This window comes from Emys orbicularis, chromosome 19 (assembly GCF_028017835.1).
Source record: "Emys orbicularis isolate rEmyOrb1 chromosome 19, rEmyOrb1.hap1, whole genome shotgun sequence".
NCBI classification, from domain to species: domain Eukaryota; kingdom Metazoa; phylum Chordata; order Testudines; family Emydidae; genus Emys; species Emys orbicularis.
The window spans coordinates 24,854,010-24,862,657 of NC_088701.1; the positions used below are offsets into that span (position 1 = coordinate 24,854,010).

The 8,648-nt window shown below is 50.1% G+C and overlaps 1 protein-coding gene across 3 annotated transcripts; it reads right to left on the reverse strand.

Moving 5' to 3' along the window:
• Positions 1–4,636: 4,636 nt before the first annotated feature.
• On the reverse strand, positions 4,637–5,566 carry LOC135891877 (cytochrome c oxidase assembly protein COX14). 3 transcript variants are annotated; one of them, XM_065419558.1, is made up of 2 exons: positions 5,513–5,566; positions 4,637–5,078 (listed from the first exon to the last, which is right to left on the reverse strand). In XM_065419558.1, exon 2 carries the CDS (start codon positions 5,068–5,070, stop codon positions 4,891–4,893), a length of 180 nt encoding a protein of 59 aa, XP_065275630.1. In that variant the 5' UTR covers positions 5,071–5,078; positions 5,513–5,566; the 3' UTR covers positions 4,637–4,890. The 3 variants fall into 3 exon arrangements, with proteins under 3 accessions (XP_065275630.1, XP_065275629.1, XP_065275631.1); XM_065419557.1 differs by lacking the exon at positions 5,513–5,566 and adding an exon at positions 5,422–5,504; XM_065419559.1 differs by lacking the exon at positions 5,513–5,566 and adding an exon at positions 5,313–5,349.
• Between the last annotated feature and the right edge of the window lie 3,082 nt (positions 5,567–8,648).

The window sequence follows — 8,648 nt, forward strand, 5'->3', positions numbered from 1 at the left end:
CTGGTTTGACTTGCATTTTTACTGCATTTCTCTAAGAAGGCAGCTGCCCCTGCTTTGTAAACTTCTCACCTTGACATATAAATAAGAACTCCTATACACTGCAGAAAGTTGTAGTATTGCTCTTCTTGTTGAGTTGCTTCTAAACTAGTGAACCCCCTAATACCCTAGGCAGAATGGTGCTGGTAGGAACAGCTGAATCAAATGAGAGAGAATACTGTTTAAGATTCTGTGCTTCACTTAAGTGCCAGCTAGGATGCTTGGACCACAGGTCAAATGAGCTTTAATCAAGTGTCATGCTCTTCACACACACACGCGCACACACACACACATTTGGAAAATTATTCACTGTGTGCAAAGCTCGACAAATTACCTTCATGAATATTTTCATTAGCCCTACCTCCAATAACTTCTATTCAGAGTCCCTAAATTGCCCCAAAGTTAGTGTACCTCACTGAACTCCCTTCTTGTGCTGAACTTTCACTATGCATTCTACTCAAGTATATCTATGGCAAGAGAACCTTGTGTGTACTGGGTATGAAGTTTACATTTATCAGTGTAGAGTTCAAATTGGAGTTTTTTAAAGCAGATACCTAATACCACTTTATTTTCTTGGAGTAGACTTAGTTTTAGTTCATCCATTCACAGCAGTTAGTAATCTAGCTTTAATTTTCTTTGACTCTTCATACAAGTTTTATCCTAAATCCCTGTATCCTTATACTTGTGTAAAGCCTCCATCTTCTTAGTTGTTCCACTCAACCAAAGTAAGATGTTTTCTTTCTGGAAGATGGTCTCTGCTGCATTTCCATTACCATGTCTAGTATGGCCAAATGCTTTTCCAAGTAGCCTTTGCCAAATCTACTTCCACTTCATACTATCTTTAGAGAAATACTTACACATACTTCAATTAAGGAAATTCTAAAGTTAATAAGAGGAACTGGCAGCTGCTGCTTCACCTGTTTTATAGCACTGTTACTCTAGTAGCATTGAGATAAAACAGCCCAAAGTCTTGGTGTTCAGACCAGAATCTACAGCAAACTCCATCGTCCACAATTTTTTTCCAAATAAAGGAAAGTTCTTGTAAGAATTTGCCACTTTTAATCTCAGAACTGTTTAACATTGAAATGAAACTCCACAAATTAAGCTTGTGGAAGTGAGTGTCTGGCAATAGGGAGGAGGACTCATGACTATCAAATTCACGCATTTCTGGACGGTTTGGTGACGAAGACTTTACTGTGGATGTCAAACCATTGGTTACAAAATCTAATTCGCTTGGGAGCAGGACTCAGTCCAAAGCTGTCCCAGAAATTTGCTCTCCACTTCCTCAGTTTGAGTCTACACTAGGAAATTAGGTCAGTATAACTATCACTCAGCAGTGTGAAAAATCCACACCCCTGAGCAATGCAGTTAAACTGTCTACACCAGGAGTTAGGTCAATGGGAGAATTCTACTAGACTACATCTACATTACAGGTGGGATCCACACTGACATCAATCCACTGGCAGTTGATTTAATGGGTCTAGTGAAGACCCACCAAATCTACAGCAGATTCCTCTCCAGTCGACCCCTGAACTTTATGCCAGATGAGAAGAGTAAGGTAAGTCAACAGGAGAGTTTCTCCTGTCGACCCCTCGCTGTGTAGACCCCACGGTAACTCAACCTACCCAGACATCTGTTGGGAAAATAACACAGCAGGGCACAGATTATCCAACAAGTTCTTAGAATGTATTAGAGACAATTTTTTATTTCGGAAGGTGGAGAAAACTACTGGGGGGAGGATGTACTAGATTCAATTTTTGACAAATAGTGAGGAGCTGGTTGAGAATTTGGAAGTGGAAGACAACTTGGGTGAAAATGATCATGATTCTAAGGAATGGTAGGAGGGAGAACAGCACACTAAAGACAATGGATTTCAAGAAAGGAGACTTTAGCAAACTCCGGGAGTTGGTAGGTAAAATCCCATGAGATGCAAGTCTAAGGGGGAAAAACAATTGAAGACAGTTGGCAGTTTTTCAAAGAGACATTATTAAGGGCACAAGAGCAAACTATCCCACTGCATAGGAAAGAGAGGAAGTAGGGCAAGAGACCACCCTGGCTTAACCAGGAGATCGTCAATGATCTAAAACTCAAAAATAAAGAGAGTCCTACAAAAAGTGGAAACTTGGTCAAATTACAAAGGACAAATATAAACAAATAACATGAGTATGTAGGGACAAAATTAGAAAAGCCAAGGCACAAAACGAGATCAAACTAGCTAGGGACTTAAAAGGAAACAAAAAAACATTCTAGATACATTAGAAGCAAGAGGAAGACTAGGGACAGAGTAGACCCGTTACTCAATGAAGGGGGAAAAGACAACAGAAAATGTAGAAATGGTGGAAGGGTTAATTACTTCTGTTTCAATTTTCACCAAGAAGGTTGGTGGCGATTGGATGTCTAACATAGTGAATGCCAGTGAAAATGAGGTAGGATCAGAGTCTAAAATAGGGAAAGAACAAGTTAGATGTCTTCAAATTACCAGGGCCTGATGAAATGCATCCTAGAATACTCAAGGAGCAGACTGAGGAGATATCTGAGCCATTAGAAATTATCTTTGAAAAGTTTCAGAATAGCAGCCGTGTTAGTCTGTATCCGCAAAAAGAACAGGAGTACTTGTGGCACCTTAGAGACTAACAAATTTATTTGAGCATAAGCTTATGCAAATAAATTTGTTAGTCTCTAAGGTGCTACAAGTACTCCTGTTATCTTTGAAAAGTCATGGAAGACGGGAGACATTCCAGAAGACTGGAAAAGGGCAAATATAGTGCCCATCTATAAAAAGGGAAATAACCCCGGGAATTACAGAGAAGTCAGCTTAACTTCTGTACCCAGAAAGATAATGGAGCAAATAATTAAGCAATCAATTTGCAAACACCTAGAAGATAAGGTGATAAATAAGTCAGCATGGATTTGTCAAGAACAAATAGTGTCAAACCAACCTGATAGCTTTCTTTGACAGGGTAACAAGCTTTGTGGATGGGGGGGGAAGCGGTAGATGTGGTATATCTTGACTTTAGTAAGGCTTTCGATACTGTCTTGCATGACCACCTCATAAACAAACTAGGGAAATACAACCTAGATGGAGCTACTATAAGGTGGGTGCATAACTGGTTGGAAAATAGTATCAGGGGGTAGCCGTGTTAGTCTGTATCTACAAAAACAACAAGGAGTCTGGTGGCACCTTAAAGACTAACAGATCTGTTAGTCTTTAAGATGCCACCAGACTCCTTGTTGTTTTTGGTTGGAAAATCATTCCCTGAGAGTAGTTATCAGTGGTTCACAGTCATGCTGGAAGGGCATGAGTGGGGACCTCCAGGGATCGGTTCTGGTTCTGTTCAATATCTTCATCAACGATTAGGATAATGGCATAGAGAGTACACTTATAAAGTTTGCAGACGATACCAAGCAGGGAGGGGTTGCAAGTGCTTTGGAGGATAGGATCAAAATTCAAAATGATCTGGACAAACTGGAGAAATGGTCTGAATAGGATGAAATTCAATAAAGACAAATGCAAAGTACTCCACTTAGGAAGGAACAAAAGGGGAAATGATTGCCTTGGAAAGGGATCTGGGGGTCATAGTGGATCACAAACTAAATGAGTCAACAGTGTAATGCTGTTGCAAAAAAAGCATACATCCCAGAATGATGATTTAGCAGGAATGTTGTAAGCAAGACACCAGAAGTAATTCTTCTGCGCTGATTAGGCCTTAACTGGAGTATTGTGTCCAGTTCTGGGCGCCACATTTCAGGAAAGAAGTGGACAAATTGGAGAGAAGAGCAACAAAACTGATTAAAGGTCTAGAAAACATGACCTATGAGGGAAGATTGAAAAAAAATTGTGTTTGTTTAGTCTGGAGAAGAGAAGACAGAGGGGACATAACAGTTTTCAAGTACATAAAAGGTTGTTACAAGGAGGAGGGAGAAAAATTATTGTTCTTAACCTCTGAGAATAGGACAAGAAGCAATGGGCTTAAACTGCAGCAAGGATGGGTTAGGTTGGACATTAGGAAAAACTTCCTAACTGTCAGAGTGGTTAAACGCTGGAATAAATTGCCCAGGGAGGTTGTGGAATTTCCATCATTGGGGATTTTTAAGAGCAGGTTGGACAAACACCTGGCAGGGATGGTCTAGATAATACTTAGTCCTGCCTTGAATGCAGGGGCCTGGACTAGATGACCTCTTGAGGTCCCTTCCAGTTCTATGATTCTATGTTGACTCCCGCTACATTATTCACATAGCTTGCATAGCGTAGGTCAACTTACCGCGGTAGTGTAGACATAGCCTTATTGACCTAGCTACTGCCTCTCAGGTAGGTGGATTACCTACGCTGCCTGGAGAACCCCTCCAATCCGTGTAGGTAAAGTCTCCATTGAAGCATTACAGGGGGGCAGCTCCAGTGTTTTAAGTGTAAACAAGCCCTCAGTCTCCCTCAATCTGCAGCTATTCAGTTTGCTGGCCGGGGAGAGGAGAATTTTAGAAGAACAGGTCAAGGCAGACATCCCCACTGTGAAGGGTTTTGAGTAAAATTGTGTATTGGTGTTGATTTAAATGACTTGCTCCTTCACCCAGGTGGTTCTAGTCACATATTGACAAGAGGATAAATAAGTAAAATATTTAATTATCACATGATCAAAACATGCTTACACAGAGTTACTTTGTAACCTCTCGCTAGTGCAGAGAAACAAGACACCTTAGTGTGCGGGAGGAAAACCCCGGATGATCTAAACTAGCCCTCATCTGTGATCTGGAAGGGTTGCACTTGCTACCTGATTACTGCAGCAGAAGTAATCTCAACATAGCCTCCGCGTTGCTCATTAAATGTCTCTCAGCATGCGGTCAGCCAGGGAGCAGCAGTCAGTCTTCCATGGTCCCTGGGTTTAGCTGGTTCTGTTCAAGCTGCTTCAGGGCTTTTTGGCGCTGGAAGTAACGGTAAACTCTGGCGCTGCAGAGATAGCCCCCGTAGACGGTCAGAAGCATCATGGAGCCGGAGAAGGCCTTGTACCCGAAGTCCGCTAGCTGCTTGGCGGAGACCATCCTTGCCCCTGAAAAACACAAGGCCGGTCTCAGGCACGCGGCCTCCTACCCGCCGCGGGGCCGGCATGGAGCGCGGGCGGCTGCTGGCCAGAGCGCGCGGAGTGCAGCCCCCCGACGCGTAGCGAGTCTGTGAACGCCCGAGGCCCCCGGTGGCAGCCCGGGCTGCCCATGGCCGCGGGCCCCCGAGACGCGGCGGTCACGCCCGGCGCGCAGCCGAGGGCCCGTCCAGGGCGGACACTGACCGCGGCTTCCCACCGCCACACGGAGCGACCGACACCCCCCGTCCCCGCGAGACGCTGGCGGCGGCGCCACGAGCTGCAGGGCGGGGCCAGCTCCCCGCGCGACCGTCACCTGCTGCCGGGGGCGTCTCAGAGACGTGGAGGTCGGTTGCTGTTCCGGGTCGGACGCCTCGCGCTCACCCCGCCCTCAGCCCCCTACCTACCCCAGTGACCTTTCCCAAGAGGCGGCGCCCTTCCGGTCACGTGCTCCGAGCCTGGCGGCGGAAGTCAAATGCCGTAGCGCTGCATGCTGGGAGCTGTAGTCTCTGGGCGGGGAGCCGGAGCAGACGGGGCGGCACGAGCGGCGATGCGGGAGCCAATGGCGGTTGGGGGATGGCGCCCCCTGTGCGTGTCTCTGCGCTGGTAATTAGCCTAGCCAGCCCCAGGGCGCCTGGCACGTGACCTGGCCCGCCAGGCTGTGACCCCAAGTCATGCGCGCGCTCCCGCCCCCTCCGGCAGCGCGCAGCCTTCGGTCCCCACGCGGCCAGGCCCCGGGAGGGGGGGCGAGAGCCAGTGAACCAAACTCTAACCCCGCCCCTGAGGGAAACCACGTCACGCCGGCGGGAGCACCCCCAGTTCCAGCACCTGCGGCCCAAGTGCCGCTTCCCCCCCCCCCCCCCCCGCTATTTATAGCCCCGCCACCAGCCGCACTTGGGCTATTCGATACCGCGGGAGCTTGGCGCCAAACCCGGGGGGGGGGGGAGGAATCTCCTCGGAACTGCTCAGCTTGTGCTCGGGCAAGTGGCTGCTCCAGCCCCTCTCGGGGGGGGGGGGGGCGCTGCGCTCCTGCCCCCCCCTCCCCCCAGCACTAGGCTCCGCGGCTGCGTTACTGCGGGCAGGGGCAGGCCTGGGAACAGGCCCGCCTGGGCTCCCAGCCACCCTCACTAGCAGAGCCTGGCAGATGCATGTACGAGATTTTCTCTCTGCTCCAGGCAGCAGGGGCTCTGGTTGGGCTTTCAGCGCCAGCTCCGCCCCCGCCTTAGCCTCCCCCTTCACTCCTCCAGCTCCCACTCAGCTCCGGTCTCCTCCAACAGCTTTCCACCGGCTCTTTTCCCCACTCACCTCCCACCATGCCGCTACTCCCTGCCCCCACCCCCTCCCGCGAGAGCTGAGCTGCTGGCCTGTCTCACACACAGGAGTACCATGCTTTCCCCTGGGTCTGCAACCCTCCCATGCTCACCCTCCACTCCTTTCTGTTGTTCACGTGAGCCCCTCACAGCACTCGCATGAGATGTATGGGGGCGGGGGGACAAGGGACTTATAGTCCCCTGCCCTAAGGTAAGTTTGCACAGCACAGTAGCAGGGCTGCTGCTGGAGGACAGGTGTCCCTAATCACAATAACACAGCACAGCACAGGTGGCACCCACAGTTGCCATGCTGCCCAGGATGCCAGCAGCAAGGAAATATGCTCACTGCTGCTAGCCCTGCAGCCTGAGGGCTAGCATGCTAGCGCTGGCTTCACAAAAGTTTGCTCCAACCTGAAAGTCCCTCGCAGCCACAGACAAACTAAGAGTGGAAGTGCTTAGGCTGCTTCCTTGCTTGCTTCATTTCTGGGTCTGCTGGGGAGTAAAGGTCTCCCCCTGCACCTGGGATCAGAACAGATGCAGCTCTTGGAGCCACAGTGACATCCAGAGTGCCCTTTGATGTGTGCTGTGTCTGCAGAACATAACTCCAAATGGCAAAGGGGAGACTTTTTATAGCCAGCGGCTGGGCAGGGTGGGGGAGCTTTTCCTCAAGAGCAGTGAGGCTCTCAGAGACGAGCTCTGCCCATCCTTGCCCCATGGGATCTGGGCTCTGTCACACCTGCAGAGCTGCCCAGAGGAGTCAGGGGGCCTGGGGTAAAGCAATTTGGGGGGGCCCCTTCCATAACAAAAAGTTGCAATACTATAGAATACTATATTCTCATGGGGGGCCCTGTGGGGCTCGGGGCCTGCGGCAAATTGCCCCACGTGCCCCCCCGGGCGGCCCTGCACACCTGCAGTGAAGTCTGATGGTAGGACCAAGCTAGCCACATCCCAGGTACTGGTAAAGCTGCTCAGTGCTTGCACATCAAGTTCAACCCTCACTACTAAAAAGAAACCCTCCACCACTAGATGCGACAAGGTGACCTGGGGAACACAGGAAGCGCCTACCTGTGAAAGATGCTGCTGCAGCCACATCCTTACACACACCCTGCCAGCCTGGCCTCAGGCACTGCAGTAGCTGGACCACTGGGATCTGGGGCATGCAAGGCCAGGATGTAAGGAGAAGCCGTGATGGGAGCTGGAGTGCAGCTTATGGGGTGGGGTGAGAAGCATTTCAGAAACATTTCCCCCCCCGCCCCAAAAGGGCCTAGGCTGGAGCAATTCAGAGATTGCTCTGGGGGGAGAAGCTGGGACTTAGCTGTGGCTGAGTGGGAGAGGCCCCCTGCATATTAATGGGGGGGGAGGGTCTCTGACAGAAGCACCTCATGCAAAAGGATCTGGGCTTCTCGGATCTCCAAGGCAATAGGAGAAGAAAGCCACCCCCAGCATCAGGACTGGTGTCAGGGTGTGGGAGTAAGGTTCTTTCTCTTCTCTGTAGCCCCAGCAGGATCAGGGAGGGGGCGCATGAGGAGACTGAAGCTTGCAGCCTTCTGTACAGTCAGTTCAATCTAAAGGTCAGAGGGTATCTGGAGATAATGAGCATCTAATAAAAGGCACAACAGTGACTAGTATCAGCAGATTAAGTTCCCCTGGCTGAAGCTTGGTGGGAGGGGGACTGGAAAGGTCACTTAGGACAAGGTGTGTTTTACAGGGAGGCAACCCAGCTGGAGGTACTTGGACAAGTTTTGCTAAGAGGACCCAGTGGTCCTGGGGGAGAATGGCATGGAGAATAAAGCCACAAGGAACACACCAGGAAGAGAGCATGTCAGGGGAGCCTGGGGGAATAGGCTCTGGGGTTACAGCTGCACAAGCCTCTTACTGCAGGGTCCCAGCCCTATTCCCCCTCCCCACCCATGGGTCCCACTTATGGAGAGACTCAGAAACAGGATCCTCGTACTCTGCCCAATCCCTTCCAGGCAGCAAGATCTCAATTGCCCCAGCTCCTTTGGGTCCAGCCCATCCTGCATCTGAAGTGGAATCACAGCGGTCAGCCAAGGCACCAGTTAGAAACCAGACCCCGCAGCCAGCCCTGCCTCTCCTCTGGGCTCTATGCCTTCCCTCTGGGATACAGCACAGAGATTTTAAGGCCAGAAGGGACTCTGGGGGACGCACTAGTCTGGCGTCGCACTGGCCCTAGGTCCAACCAGCACTAGCAAAAACAGAATGAAGCTGCAGA

Bases quoted from the DNA above. Each gene is read 5' to 3' on its own strand.
- LOC135891877 (XM_065419558.1), bottom strand. From the start codon at position 5,070: ATGGTCTCCGCCAAGCAGCTAGCGGACTTCGGGTACAAGGCCTTCTCC.